This window comes from Lygodium microphyllum, chromosome 11 (genome assembly GCF_053477565.2).
Source record: "Lygodium microphyllum isolate KBCC chromosome 11, Lygodium_microphyllum_v1.1.10, whole genome shotgun sequence".
Lineage (NCBI taxonomy): Eukaryota > Viridiplantae > Streptophyta > Polypodiopsida > Schizaeales > Lygodiaceae > Lygodium > Lygodium microphyllum.
Window position 1 is genome coordinate 16,827,399 of NC_141145.1, and position 16,980 is coordinate 16,844,378.

Here is a 16,980-nt window from a genome sequence, read left to right on the forward strand (position 1 = left end):
TTGGATGTCCTGTCTTATTGACTTCATTTGGTCATCCATATCTTCCAGCATCTGCCTTGAAGCTTCAACCCTCAAGGTTGGATCTGAGAAGTTTAAAGGACTTCGACCGTCGTGCCCATACAATGCTTGAAAAGGGGTCATCTGAATGCTTTGTTGGTAGGAAGCATTGTAGGCAAACTCAACCAGTGGCAAATATTGAATCCACCTTTTTGGTTCACGGCAACAGTGTGCCCTTAGCATATCCTCAATGACTTGGTTGACTCGCTCCGTTTGACCATCGGCTTGGGGATGGTAAGCTGTACTAAAATAGATTTGAGTCCCAATGGCTTCAAAGATAGTTCTCCAGAAGTGTGATGTGAAGAGAGAATCACGATCACTAATGATTCTTCTGGGTAACCCATGCAGTCTGAATATCTCCTTGATGAACAACCTTGGAATGTCTGAGGCTTTATAGTTTGTCTTAATAGGAATAAGATGCGCAACCTTGGTTAGCATATCTACCACAATCATAATGGAGTTGTATCCTCCCTGAACTTGGGGTAGGCCAACAACAAAGTCCATACTAATGAATTCCCATTTCATTTGGGGAATGTCAAGTGGTTGCAACTCTCCTCGCATTTTGACATGTTCGGCCTTAATGCGTTGACAAGACAAACACTCAATGACATATTTGAGAATGTCACCTTTAAGACTCTCTCAATAGTAGCTCTTTCTGACTGCATTGAGGGTCTTGGCATAGCCAGGATGTCCTGAAAAAGGGGAATCATGAGCTTCCCAAAGTATCTTTTGCTTGAGTGACTGGCTTGCCAGGCTTGCTAGTATACATAATCTTGTCTGTTAACCCCAACACGAAGAAAGCAAAAGGAAGTGGAAAAGACGCAGGGCAAAGGCGGAAAAAAGGTAGCCCGACTGAAGAAAGAAAAGGAGAAAAGGCGAAAAGCGCAAGGGCAACCTTAAAAGTCCAAGGCAAAGACAAAAGGGGAAAGGCGTATTTTAAAATAAAAAGGCGCACCCCGAAATCTTGTAAAAGAGCGTCGGGTGCAATTTGTAAATATAGACGGGCGGTGGACAAGAAGCTAGGAAGATAGAAGGACAATGGAAAAAAGGGCCTAGGCTACGGCGGGCCATGTAAAAAGGGGAAAAGGGAATGACCGCCCAAAAGGGATTTAGGATTTTGTATATAAAGTTGAAAAGTGAATGAGGAGCTCATTCTTTGGTGTGTGGCAAAACTAGTCTTCTTCTTCCTCTCTTCTTCCCCCCTTCTTGCTTGTGTGTGCTCTTGAGAGAGGGAGTGTGAGAGTGTGAGGGAGTGAGTGTGTGTGAGAGTGAGGGATCAAGAGGGTGAAGCTCTTCACCATCTCCTCTCCTCTACTTCTCTTCTCTTCTCTTGCGTGCGCGGCTATGGAGGATGGAGCTTGGAGATGGAGGAGGCTTGAGGATGCTTGAGCTAGCATCTAGGATCGTGGAGCTATCGGAGTGCAAGAGAGAGGAGGGTACTCGATCGAGCATCAAGGTAAGCTCACTGCATTTGTAGGATCGACGACGCGTCGGCTAGGTGAGAGATAGCCATTAGAGCTCGCTTGGAACGCTTGAAACAATAAGCGGTCCGTGGGTCTTGGCGGTTGAGTGAAAGCTCCCACATTTTGGTTACGTTGCCGTGACCAACGGATTCAAGCTTGAGCACTTGCGTGCCTCATATCGAGCATCGAAGTAGGGTATTCATCCCCGAAATGGAGCTTGAGATAGGTAGGAAGTTGGGTGTTTTCGATCTTCAGAACAGGTAAGTATTTTGGAATATTCTGGTTATTGATGATTGGAAAACATGGAAAAACTACTTCAGTGTTTTGCTTTCGATTTATGTTGTGTTAAGGATAGATTAACAGTAGGAAATCACACACGAAGAGGCAGAGGGCTGCTGCTGTGAAACAAGGGGAAAACCACAGGAAACAAAAGGGAAAATGGAGTAAATGCAAAGGTAACTGCGTAGGAAACGCTTGGAAAGGAATTTGTAGTGTTCAGGGAAGAACTAGCAGGGTATAAACTCTGGGAGGGCAAGAGAACCCCCATTTCCAGCCAACGGAGAGCGAGAGAGATAGAGAGTGAGAGAGAGAGCGAGCTTGGCAACCGTCCGATCGACCAGGGCACGGAGGACATCGCGTTCGGCGACTCCCAGGTAACCGATCTCCTCCTCACCACTTCAACTCCGTCACTGGTTAATCGCGTAGTCAATAGGAATAAAACATCTGGAGAAAGTCGAGCAAATCCGTGTGCGCAAGCTCATCGGACCGGCGGACTCGGACGTCCGACCCAACGTCCGATTCCCAGAATCGGACACTCGGACAACCGTCCGATCGGACCAACCTATCCGACTCGGACGCTCGGACTGCTCGGACCGCTCGGACACTCGAACTCGGAACAACCCGTCCGACTCGGACGCTTTGACTCGAACCCACCCTGTCCGATCGGACGAATTAATACACGTCACCAATCGGACCACCTACCCGGTCCGATCCCCAGAATCGGACCCACCCATAATCGGACCTCTAGGATCGGACACTCGGACCAGTCTGATCGATTCTAGAAATCGGACTACCCTGTCCGATCGGACCATTCGGACGAATCGGACCGGACCGGACCAACCCAGAATCGGACCCCCTTGGCCAATTCTTCGAACACTTGCCCGTCCGATTTTTGAAAATCGGACACGCGGACCTTAAGACTGACACTCAGCCCTGATACCCTGGTCCGATTCCCACAATCGGACCACTAGTAAATCGGACCACTGGTAAATCGGACGTCCGATTCCCAGAGTCGAACCAAAACAAAACCTGACCCATCCAGGGACACACTGGGGCACTCCCCCAGCGACCCACCCCCGCGTGAACAACAGGAAGCAGCACAGGACCCAAGAACCCGTAGAACGGCCAGAACTGGAGTAGGAAAGCCTATCAGGCCCAAAACGAGCGAGAGTGAGTGAGACGCCGGGGAATTGCTCACAGCACTCAGGTTGAATTTCCGCACTTGAAGTACACTTAGGAAAGCCGAAAGCCTGATTGAGCACAAGTGCACGAGGAACAACACACTCATGAGTGACCATAAGTGGAGCACTGCATTCAAAAATTAAAGGAACTCACTCAGATAAATTGCCCAAAAAACCCACCAGTAGGAGAAGACCCAAGGTATAGGCAAACGCACGGAAGGAGCGTCAACGACAAGGACCTGACTCACGACCAGGCACAAGAATTCAACCATGACAGAGGGAGGCTCAGACCATCGGTTTACAGGGGAGCTTGATGTTAGCGCATTCCCAGACGCCATACAACAGATGGTGAGCAGTTACGATACGCATGCCAGGTACGAGCACCGTGGCAGGACGACAGATGCAATCATTGCGGACCTAGAGGAGGAGAGAAGGCTAGCCCGCAAGGCGTTGTAGGGCATAGCCGAGTATAATAGGGACCAACAAGCCAGGAGCCTAAGGCAAAGCATGGAGCTGCATGAGGTGCAGCGAGTGCTGAACTTGGCTGGCCGGACCAGGAAAGAGCACTAGAGGAAGACCTGACGCTGGGCGAGCTCCTCATGAAACAGCTGCTCGATAACACCGCAGTAGAACAGAATGCCACTGCGCTAGCAACCTCGCTACTTGCAGGGCTGGGGGCAAACCAGGGCTCAAAGAGCCAAGCCAAAATACCTATTGTCGCCAAGCAACTCGACAAGTACCAGCCACCGGACGACTCGTACAACTTTGTCGAGCAGTTTGAGCAAGTCTACGAAGCCAATGGCCTCAACGACCAGGCCCAACGTTCGCAAGCATTCGGACTTTTCTTAAGCGATAAGGGTAGGACGTGGTATACAAGCCTAGACGCCATAGAACGAGCCAACTTCAATAGCCTCAAGGACCTTTTTGTCAAGAGGTTTGCAGAACCCGGATACTCGGACAACCTGCTAGTATGCCTGATGAACATCAAGCAGAAGGAGAAGGAGGGCATCCGCGACTATGTGACCCACGTGAGAAGCCTCCTTAAAAGAATCCCCTTAAACGAAAGACCAACTGACAGGGCAGTGTCGACCGTATTCATCAGCGGGATTCGGGATGAGGAATTGTACAAGGCACTAGCAAGCAACTCAAGCTTGCAATGGGACGTGGTGGCTAGGGTTTTTGAGGAAGCCATTAGGGTTGATGACCAGCTGAAAGAGCAGAGCTCCAGGAGCTCAAACCTAGAAGAAACCAACCCACGGAGTTTAGAGCGAACGTCAACCTCTAGCGAGCGATCAAACCCATCATCCCAAGATAAGGGAAAGGCCACCGAGACGGACCACGGCTTGGCCGAGGTCAAGATAGAATTGGCCAAAATACAAGACATGTTGAGGCGACCGACGCGTCCGCACATCCAGTGCGTGTACTGTGGAGGAAACCACCTACCAGCAGAGTGTCAGGACCCTAGGTCCAGACCCTGTGCTAACTGCGGTAGGTTCGGCCATAATGCCGCACACTGTAGACTACCACGAAGACTACCATACGCGCAACCCTACAGCCACCTTTACCCGGCTAACGGGCCACATCCATTCTTCGGAAGGGGAGCCCTGCTAGCCCTACCGGCTCCTAACGATATGAAACCAACGGTCCCTAGGCTGGATATAAATCCTACCGGTATTCCTAGACCGCCTGGTCCCTATGTGACCCACCCACCGAGCGATGCTCCCGTACACTACGTAGAGGAGCCCAGTGACGAAGAAACCTACATATACCCTTACGTCTCGCATGACGATGAGGGCAATGCAGTCCTCATGGATTACCGACCCGTGCCGGTGATGGCATTAAGACGAGGACGGGGTAGAGGCCTAGGAGGGCAGCCACAGGATCCGGTCACTTGTTGGACTTGTGGACATCCCGGTCACGTCTCATCACGCTGCCTCGAAAGAGAGCAGCAAAACAGGGACAAAGCTGACCAAAGGTGCGCAGAGTGCGGAATCACCCATCTTTTCATAGACTGCCCAAAACGGAAGTCGCCTTTCGATTCAGCTACTTTGCCGTCCGTCCCGCTAGGACTGTTTGGCGTTGAAAACCCCGATGGGGAGGCCACACCTATTCCCTTGCGAGTTATGACCCGAGCACAAACAAAGCAGGCCGGCATCTCTCTGCCAGGACCTAGTAATCTTGACGCGACCTCAGTAGGAAAGAAGAGCCGTAGGCAGAAAAAGAAGAGATCAGAGGCTAAGGTCGCACTAAAAACCGACAGTGTTACGACCCTACCCCAAGCCTCAGCACTATCTCCCACGGGGTCTTTATGACCTCGGGGATTTGGGATCAACGGCTCCTCTTCACCCCGAAAAAAGGCTCGCATCAGAGCCGCTACTTTATGCAGAAGTAAACCCATCCAGATTAACAAAACCCAACCAGCAAATAGAAACCCAACCAGCCGGAAACTTGGATCTGACAGAGCAACGACGTCTCGAAATTCGGGGATGTTCACTGCCACATGCAAAAGTAAACCCATCCAGGACTATAAATGCACCGCCAGTCGTTGAAATTGATGGCATGGGCTGGCAGTAAGAGATAGTAGATTCTGCGGGGCCCACTATCTCTGATACGTATTTTTGAATCGTGGGAACTACAAGTAAACCCAGCCATTAAAGTAAACCCAGCCATTGAAGTAAACTGTGTTGACCTGGTACCGAAAGCCGAAAAGCTCTCGGTATTACCCACAGGAAAATCCTGCACGCAGGGCGCATTCGTGTGCTGTTGTGAACCGAGGTTGGATGCCCATATTCCAAGCGCATACAAGCTCACGAGATCATTGGAACAAAGGTTTGAGGTTCATATTACGATTTCTTGGTCATGACTTCCACTACAAGGTGCATATCTCTCTCTCTTTCTTCCTCTCATATTTGCATTGGATGCATTGTGGCATTGGAATGATGTTTTGGTGATATATACGTATGTAGTCAATACGCATGGATTATGGAAAGCGACATTGAGATCGATGATCTCGACACGGATGAAGAGACATTAGATGGATCATCAAGCGACGAGGTTGAGATGCTTGATTTCTTAAGTGGAGACAATGATTCGGCACCATAAGAAATCACTAACAATGCACCAAGCCCAACTACCTATACCTCATCGAAGTACTTCTCTTTTAATAGAGAGACTTACAGCTTGATGGTCAGTGATTTGAGCGGGCAGAAGGCCATCACATTGGAGGTGCTCAAGCAACTCCACAGGAGGGAGTTGCTCGACTTGAAGAAGTGGAGAAGAATCAGAGAAGGTCTTTGCATTGGTAGAAATGGCAATGGATACATTACATTGGCCTTGAAATCGGAGCCATCATTGCGCATTGCATGTATAGAGGAGTGGGAGAGCATATTCCTTGAAAATCACATAAACAAGGTTACAGGTGCTCACGAGGGTATCAATGTCACAATTGATTCCATCAAATCCACGTGGTGTACTGACTTGAGAAGGCATGGCATTCCTCTTGCGTATGTGAGAGATCTCATCAGTGGGTGTACTTGCAAGGTGTTCACAAGGCCCCATGGTTATAAAGGCCCATTGTTCGTTCATGGGAAGGTTCAAGAAAGAAGAGCACCCATCTTGGAGTTTACTGTAGATAGATCTCTTGTTGAGCGGAGGCTTCAAGAAATCATGCTTGAACACAATGTTAGGTTGGGCAAGGTTCGCTCAACCAAAAAGCATGGTTTAGGGAAGACAATAGTGGAATATGCATGTCATCGCAGTGGTAGAGCAACTCGAAAGGGCTCCCAAATCCGCAGGTTGCGAACATCGAAGAAATGTGGTTGCCCTTTCAAGGTGCAAATCGAGTACAAAGACGATCTCCATGATGTCACTATATGAGTCCATGGACCACACGAGGGTCATGTACCTGGATCTCGTGCCGACTTGTATCACTTGCCGGTGCATCCAACTGTGATTGATTGTTGCAAGGATGACCTGTTTGACGTTGGGACATGTCGGCACGTTGCGAAGATGAGCCTTAGCAAGGAGCGGTTTCATTTGAAAAATGCCTCTCCATTGGATCGTGTCATTTATAGGTTCTTCATGATACCAAGGGAGGTACAGACACTATCATATCAAATTCGAACTGAAGGTATGCTACCTTCTAAGCCTTTGTCTATGGTTCTAGGTTGCTTTGAGCGTCAATGTTCTATGTGTCATCCTGTTGCAGGCAAACTTTCGAAGGATGATTGGATGGCAATGTATTTGGAGGCTCTCCGTCTACGAGATCAAAACAAGGTATTTGACATATTCTCATAAATGTTTATAAGCTGTGAAAATTAGTACATCTATTTGATACTATCATCTACATGGTCTTTTAGGTACTCTATTGCCAACCATACAATCCTCATGCCATAGAGGACAAGGACAAACCATTCGTACTGATAGTCCAGGACGAATGGATGTTGCAAATGAGTAAGAGGTTCTCAAATAACAATGCTTGGGCAATCGACAGCACATTCAAGACCAATGTGTTTGGTCTTCCGCTTTATGCGGCGGTTTTACCAAACCAACATGGGGTGGGTATCCCTATTTGGTTTATGCTATGCACTAGTGACAATGGGTCAAACCAAGAGATTATGGCTTTGCAAATCACCATGAGACTAGTCCTCTCTAGGATGGGAGATATTCGCCCTGCTGCCCTGGTGATTGATAAGTCCCAGCCAGAGCTGGAGGCGCTCTCGAAGGTTGTTCTGGAAGACCCTCATTGTTGGACCACTGACTACCTTGGTGGCAACAAACGTCAATGAGCATGCCATATTATTCTATGCTGGTTCCACACAAAGAAAGCATGGGTTGAAAATCTCTTGCCACAGGTACACCTTTTCAATACCATTTTACTTTTAAGCATTGCCTTTTTGTGAGTTCCATGAGCTTGACAGTGAGTAGTTTACATGTTCTTGCGTGAATCAAGGTCCCTACAGATGAGCGCGATCATGTGTATGCCTCTTTGTCCAATCTTATGCATTGCCCTACAGAGTCGCAGTTTGATGATATGTTTGAGCAATTGCTTCATCGTTATTCCGCTCATCCAAACGTGGTCCGATACGTTACCAATGGATGGTGTGGGAAAGATTGTATTTGGCGTGCAAGATGGCCCAAGTTTGGTCGCATGTTTCCACATGGCAATGTCGACACAACAAACCTCATCGAGAGACTTTGGCAATATATCAAGTACACTCTACTTGATGCTAGGATCAACAGGTCCATTTTGGATCTGCTGCACGCCCTTGTTGGTGACTCATCGTCGGGTTCTAGAATGGGTGGATCGGCTTTGGAGTTTTTCAAGCAAAAGCAAGAGATAGGTAATGTGGTCAATTTCCTTTCTATTTGCACATTTGACCTTTCCTTAAAACGCATTGTTGTCTTATACATGTTTTTTATGCCAGCTGATTCTGAGCGCTTCAAAGTCTATGGGTCAAGCAAGAGTCATACGGCTAGATTGGCAGCAGGGGAGAAGATTCTTCAGCGGTATGAGCAAGATCCCTCCTCTCTTCAAGTCATTAACGAGGGGACCATGTTGTTTAAAATAGCAAGCACCACCCAACATGCAAAATGGTATCATGTAAGTGTACAATCAAACTACTGTGATTGCCCTGATTGGTCGACTGACTGTAAACATCTTCATGGTTTGAGGCTCATCTTGAAGAGCTATTTTCCTCACCTTCATGAGGTTCTCCCCATCATCGATAGTGCGCATGTCTTTGATGACATAAAGGAAAGACCAGGTGGCATTAAAATCACAGGATTGGAGAGATCATCTTCCGATGGTGGCGTGCAGGAAGGGGAACTCGTGTCCTCCATCGCAGACTTTAGAGACCTCCTTCAAAGGATCGAGGATGGGATTCCATCCTACACAGCGGCACAGATGGATGCTTGTATGCGCCAACTGGAAAGTGCTAAAGAGTCTCTTGTTCACATGTTCACACCACAGGAGATTGACATGCCTAAAAAGGGTGGGATCTATCAGATCCAGGAAAATGTGACACAGACGCGCCTAGGGCATGGCAAGGATCATCGTCATCGTCCAAATGAGAGGGGGGAGTCCTCATCACAACCCAAGCGTCCATCTATTACAGGCGTGTTAAGGCGCAAGCATCAACGAGGGAGGGGTCGTGTAAGGTTTAGCCCAAAACCGCGGATATATTGTCCTCATTGCTGCACCAAAACATTTTTGGTGGACCCTCTCGCAGTGTATTCATGCAATACTTGCCATGCACTACTCCCTCTATCCCTGCGGTATGCTCCTCATCCAGCGGATTCTATCTTGATCGGCAAGGCGGTGCGATTGTATGGTGAGTCTTACATTGGCACTTGTCGTATTTTGTATTGCACCTACAACAGTGAGAATGAGGAGCGTCAGTTTTCTCTCTCGTTCCCTGATGGGTCCACGATCACAGAAGTCTTGGCATCTAGGTTCAGAATGTTTGTACTGTACACATGATTCTCCATCTAATGGATAACGTTCTCCTGGATTTTATCTTTCTCTATTTGCTGGAATTAGCTAGTTTTTATGGTGGTGTTTTGGATTTTATGGTAGTGTCGTATTGGATAATTATATGATTTTACTATTTAGAAATTAGTGTGTATATTTGGCAACACATCCAACAGGTTATTTCTTATCACTACCAGATGTGACATGCTCTCATATTTAAAGAGTTGCGCAAATATTGATAGCTTAAGTTAGTAATGATGGGTGCATTGTTGGGAAGCATAGTTGACACATGTGATAAAGCAAGTTGAAGCTATGTTATATTTTGTTATTGATTTCTAAACCACACATCCCATGGAATAATGTAACCGCAATACTATGGTGCAATGAAATCATGAGATTAGTAACATTAAATCGTGAGATTAGTAACATTGAATCATTGGTGACTACACAACCAAATAAGCAAATGTTTATGAGTTCAATTCATGATACTATGGTCAATTTGAGAGAGAGAGAGAGAGAGAGAGAGATAAGATCAATTAATGATTTCTAAACAAAGAATCCTATGGAATAATGTAATGAAGTGCTATGGTGCAATGAAATCGTTAGATTAGTAACATTAAATCGTGAGATTAGTAACATTGAATCGTGAGATTAGTAACATTGAATCATTGGTGACTACACAACCAAATAAGCAAATGTTTATGAGTTCAATTCATGATACTATGGTCAATTTGAGAGAGACAGAGAGAGAGATAAGATCAATTAATGATTTCTAAACAAAGAATCCTATGGAATAATGTAATGAAGTGCTATGGTGCAATGAAATCGTTAGATTAGTAACATTAAATCGTGAGATTAGTAACATTAAATCGTGAGATTAGTAACCATAATCATAACCATAATCATAAACAAGATTAATGATTTCTAGACCACACATCCTATGGAATAATGTAACGAAAGACTATGGTGCTATGAAATCATGAGATTAGGTCAATTTGAGAGAGGGAGAGATAAGATCAATTAATGATTTCTATACCACACAAAGAATCAGAAAAAGTCCAAAAAGATGCATGAGTTCAAAAAGAACCATGAATTCAAATCTTAGTACATGTCTGCCACAAACCAAGTACATGACCATAAGTGAGACCATAAGTCCATGACTGCCACAATCTAGCTAAATATCACAAATTGACTAAAACCACACAAGATCACCTCTCCAACACTCCAAGTGCCCACTGGTAAAGGTCCTCCTTCAAAGTGGTAACGTAGGTGGCATTGAACCATTTTCTAGTTAACTGCAATACAAAAAGTTGATTATGGATTGACATATGCACACAAGACCATTCAAAGTCGCATAGCAAAAGCACTTATACCAGTATAGGCTTACCCAGTTTTTGGTTGGTTTCCCAACCACACCACCCTCGATGAGTAGTCTTATGAAAGCCATCACATAAAATCCACAATCCACCGCATTTGTCTGTTGAGGGGCCTGCGAAAAGGGATTATAGTCATCTTTATGTTAACTTCTCTATGTTACATCTCTAAGTGACAGTAGTACTGCCACATTCTTAGTACATACCTTAATGTGGATGAGCTTCATTTTCTCCACGTCCGATAAAAACCTTGCGCATACTGGGTCAGTACAAAGCCTCGATAGTGCAAACACGGCCCTGAAACATAGACACAAAAGAGATGAACATAATACATATGTGACACAACGTAAAGCATGGGTGCATATAGAATGTTAGGATACCTGTGCACATAAGGTAGACATGCCGTGAAATCAGTGTACTCGAAGGAGTCAAGGCATAGGATGGCTCCATGATCACTAGGTAATTTTTCAACCCTTCTTAGCAAAGGGTTGAAGACCACAAAAAGAGACCAATGTGACCTGCACATCAAAGAATGCTATTAAAACTAGCGCATCAAAGGGCTATGATAAAGCATTTACAATAAGTATGCATAAAGGGACTACTAACCTCTCAAGCACAGGCAGAAAGATAAAGGTGGACATCGTGGGATCACAACTATCAAAGTAATTCCTCAACGAAACACTATCGTCTTGTGGCTCAACCATATTGATGTATGGAAACCACAGACTATCCACAAAGCATACATCATGGACGTGCTCTCTCGGCATCAAATACTCCATCCAACTATGAAATAACCATAACCATAAAATACACATAACAATAACCATAACCATAAAATAACAATAACCATAATCATAAAATAACAATAACCATAACCATAAAATAACAATAACCATAATCATAAAATAACAATAACCATAACCATAAAATAACAATAACCATAACAATAACAATAACCAACTATGAATAAAAGCACAAATTAGTTCAGTAGAATAACAAAACCCCTAGTCCTAATCATCAGGCAACAACCAATAGAGCTATAACTAGTTTAACAAACTTACATGGCGAACAAATTCATGGTACGGGTGGATGCCTCCTCCACGCACCGCAATGCATCCAACAAAGCCCGGTCGACATCCACACGGAGCTTTGAGCATAGAGGCACGAACTCGATATTTGCGGAAGTCTCTAACCTAAAATAATACCAAAAAACAACCACACACAATGAACCAATCACAAGTACAAGAAATACAACACAATGAAAGCATTGGATTTTAAAAAACGCACTTGAGGTGGCACTTTTTTGCCCCTTCATCTTGGCAGGAGAGCAATTCACCTTGGTGTCAACTGAATTGCATCCAATGGTGAATATGCAATGGGAAGCGTCACTTGGATACTCAAGAGGGGAGGAGATGGTGATAGGGGTGGGTCGAGGTGATAGGAGGAGCGACGTGAAGCGCTTACTCCCCTCGCCCTACAATGCCATAACAATAACCATAAACAATGCCATAAACATAATATACATAACAATAACCATAAACATAAAATACACATAAACAATAACCATAACCATAAAATACACATAACAATAACCACACAATGCCCATAACAATAACCATAACCATAAACAATGCCATAACCATAAGCATAAACATAACCATAAACATAGCCATAAACACAACAAACATGCCCATAAACATAACCATAATCCTAAACATAGCCATAAACACAACAAACATGCCCATAAACATAACCATAACCCTAAACATAGCCATAACCATAAGCATGAACATAACCATAAACATAGCCATAAACATAACCATAACCATAAACATAGCCATAAACACAACAAACATGCCCATAAACACAACAAACATGCCCATAAACATAACCATAACCATAAACAATGCCATAACCATAAGCATAAACATAACCATAAACATAGCCATAAACACAACAAACATGCCCATAAACATAACCATAACCCTAAACATAGCCATAAACACAACAAACATGCCCATAAACATAACCATAACCATAAACATAGCCATAAACACAACAAACATGCCCTTAAACATAACCATAAGCATGAACATAACCATAAACATAGCCATAAACATAACCATAACCATAAACATAGCCATAAACACAACAAACATGCCCATAAACATAACCATAACCATAAACAATGCCATAACCATAAGCATAAACATAACCATAAACATAGCCATAAACACAACAAACATGCCCATAAACATAACCATAACCCTAAACATAGCCATAAACACAACAAACATGCCCATAAACATAACCATAACCCTAAACATAGCCATAAACACAACAAACATGCCCTTAAACATAACCATAACCATAAACAATGCCATAACCATAAGCATGAACATAACCATAAACATAGCCATAAACATAACCATAACCATAAACATAGCCATAAACACAACAAGCATGCCCATAAACATAACCATAACCATAAACAATGCCATAACCATAAGCATAAACATAACCATAAACATAGCCATAAACACAACAAACATGCCCATAAACATAACCATAACCCTAAACATAGCCATAAACACAACAAACATGCCCATAAACATAACCATAACCATAAACAATGCCATAACCATAAGCATAAACATAACCATAAACATAGCCATAAACATAACCATAACCATAAACATAGCCATAAACACAACAAACATAGCCATAAACACAACAAACATGCCCATAAACATAACCATAACCATAAAAAATGCCATAACCATAAACATAGCCATAAACACAACAAACATGCCCATAAACATAACCATAACCCTAAACATAGCCATAAACACAACAATGCCTATAGCCACAAACATAACCATAACCATAAACAATGTCAAAGTCGGTAAGCATAAACAATAACCATAACCATAATCCTAACTACACAATGCCCATAGCCATAAACATAAACAATTCCATAACCATAACCTTAAACAATAACCATAATAAGCTACACAACAAACAATGCCATGACCAGAACCATAAGCATAAACGATTACCATAACCATAACCTAACTACACAATGCCCATGAACTATACAATGCCCATAAACAATAACCATGAACATAATCCTAATCACACAATGCCCATAAACTAACCTGAACCATAACCATAACCAAAAGCCACAAAATTGTGAAAAACTAACCTGGGAGTCCATAACATCGCCGGTGGATGGAGGACCAGCCTGCAATAAGCTATCCAAGTCCATCTGGGAGTTACGCTCCACTATTTGCAACTCCGCATGGTGGTCTAGGACCTGACCCTCATCATCAATATGGGGCACATCCTCCTCATCTCGTGTGCGAGGTCGTTTCTAAAAAAAGCAACGTGTGAGTGTATTTACATATATAAAAAATGATAAACTTAAGGCCAAGGTAATTAAATTGCATTTGCATATGACACTACAGAAGAACAAACAATATCAGGTTAGAGACTTACATGTTTTTGGTACCCATCCGCTATTCGACTCTGCGTTCTCCGCACACGCTCATCTCGTTTGGAGTCATATTTGCTCATTTGTCTATTCACAAATGCCTCCACATACTCCTGCCTGTCCATGGTACGCTCAGCATCTTCGAGTAAGTCCCATAATGAGCTCGCTTTCGCATGCTGAGTCTTCTCATACTTACTTCGGGCCAAACTCAGCTTTCGCTCAAGGTTAGAGAAACGAGACTCTGCCTGGCGGTGCCAAGCACCAACAGGATGACGAGCATGTTGTGCGCCTATGGGACGGCCAGTCTTTCGACATGGAATATCGTAATGGATACCATGCTCATCCTTCAGATGCTATATCATCCTTGCCCGTCTCTTAATGTTGACATGTCTTTTCGGACAAAGAATGTCAACACGGCATTGACGGGCAAGAGACCCATCCGCTAGTGTGATCTTAATGTATGGTGGGTTTTCCTATGTAAAGTGACATTCTATTTATAAGTATCACATCTTAGGAGTATGCTTACTAACAACGGAAAGTAGGATAAACACTTACCTGGGAGTAGCTCGGCACTTCTCTTTCAAAGGATGTCTGAGACGCGCGTGCCGCCCGAGCCCCTCTACGAGTACGTCGAGGAGATGATGCAACCTAAAAAAAAAGAAACCGAACTCCACAATATGTGAGAAATAAAAAATGAACGTCAAGAAAACCCTAAACAAATATTAAAAAGGGCATCTTACTCTGGTATTTTTTCGTGAATGGACATCCGACGAAGAATGGCTGCGAGTGCGTGGAGCCATTTGCCAGAGGTGAAAGCGTGCGCACCTACTCATAACCATTGGATAATCCATGTAACAAAACAACAAAAAGTGAGAAGTTGATAACCATTGGATGATCCATAAAAAAATATAGAATATGCTCGATGAAAAAATATAGAAGTTGATAACCTACTAAACTTTTGTGGACATGCTTGATGAAAGACCAAATATAGAATATGTCATGATTTATGACTAATGGTGGATGCCACATCCAATCTAACGATTAGATGTGTTCAATTTAGTAACAATAAAAAAGCTCTATTCAAAAAATCGGTAGACTATCAACAATTCTTCACCAAGCTATCACGTCACTACAACACTTCCAAGTACTAGTGCCTTGCCTTATTATTCCTAGTGCAAATATATATTTTGACATTGTAACATGGTTATTGGGCTTCTTATAGGATTCCAATCAATAATTTTTGCGAAGGATTGAGACTCAACACATTCATACCATTCCCAATACTCGCCAAATTTGACCTATATAGATTATCTATAGGTAGATCTGTGCTTTGCACATGTATAATTGCCAAATTTGACCATTTAGTAGATTTTGGGGCATGGAAAAAGCTAAAAGTGATGATTGGTGGGCTTGCAACTACATCAAGGATAGTCTCATTAATGTAGCTGGAACCAAGATTGAGGTTCTACAACCACATGTAATTGGCAAGGGTATTATCTCTTGCCCAAACTTTAGAGAAGTAGAGCTAATTTATTGTGGTGTACCAATAGCTACTTAAATCTAAGACCATTAATTTTCTTAGAAAAACAAAAAGGAAAGCAGTGCTTGAATAATTAAATTATGAAAACATGTAGTTGTGACCTCCTCAAAGCTTGAGCCCAAAACCACTTTCACAATTTGCACATGCATCATAGTTTATCTTAGAAACTTGAATTTGATTTAGCTTTCCTTTTTGGTTATCTTAAATTTTTAGCGCAACCCATTCTGCACAAAGTGGCATGGTTCAAAAGAGATTGAATGCTAAGTGATGATTGTAAGCTTAGTGACATAAATAGAGTTGTAACTCCCTTTGTTATTCTCACATTCATTTATTGGGTTCATATATATGTTAGCCACAGTATACATTATATATCAATCGAATATACAAGCTTAAAGGAAATGCATACATGATTATCACACTTAGGCGCGGACACGTATCAGACAGAGCACATATGGTTATTGCAAAATGATTGCGACGTAAGCAACATAGATAATAATCAACAAACTCTTCCAACAGGAGTTATGCATCCAAAGAGCATTATTTTGAGATTGTTGTGAAATATTACAAAAGGATTGAGCCTGAGACGGGAGATAGTGCCTCCCACACACGCGTCACGCTGATGAAGACGATTGGGCCTCCCGAGATGTTGCAACCTCTTGAGTCACGGTCACACTGTAGCCTCCTGAGTCACGGTCTCACCGACTATGGGAGGAATGAAGACGGAGGTGCATACAAGACGGAGGCGCATACAAGACGGTGGATAAAGACCAGCACGCATCCGAATGGGCATGGGATGCGCACTCTGGGAGACACAATCGTGGACTTGGGAGTTGCTGACGTGGATGAAGACCAGCTCGCGTCCGAATGGGTCCGTGGGTGGGTCTCGAAACACCCGAACCAACCGCCGAGTTGGTATGAAGCCACCGAGCTGGGAGGCAACCAGCCGCAGAGAGCTGAGGGATGAAGTCGTCGGCTGGGAGCTCACGAGGCCATTCGTGTGCTGATGGATGTGCGCAGGGTGGTGGGAGCTCGCTGGGCGGGAGCCGCAGGGTGCTGGGAGCTCGCTGGGCGGGAGGGATGAACCCCATGGTGGTTGAGCCGCAGGGTGGTGGGAGCTCGCTA

The 16,980-nt window shown here is 44.0% G+C and overlaps 1 protein-coding gene and 1 pseudogene across 1 annotated transcript; one reads left to right on the forward strand and one right to left on the reverse strand.

Moving 5' to 3' along the window:
- Positions 1-6,631: 6,631 nt before the first annotated feature.
- LOC148028576 (uncharacterized) lies at positions 6,632-9,461 on the forward strand (annotated as a pseudogene).
- Positions 9,462-11,089: 1,628 nt separating this feature from the next.
- Positions 11,090-15,118, reverse strand: LOC148028577 (uncharacterized). Its single transcript, XM_087688462.1, has 8 exons — positions 15,059-15,118; positions 14,874-14,966; positions 14,324-14,563; positions 13,984-14,198; positions 11,887-12,018; positions 11,432-11,608; positions 11,214-11,343; positions 11,090-11,122 (listed from the first exon to the last, which is right to left on the reverse strand). The coding sequence occupies exons 1-8, from the start codon at positions 15,116-15,118 to the stop codon at positions 11,090-11,092; spliced, it is 1,080 nt and encodes a 359-aa protein (XP_087544588.1).
- Positions 15,119-16,980: the final 1,862 nt, after the last annotated feature.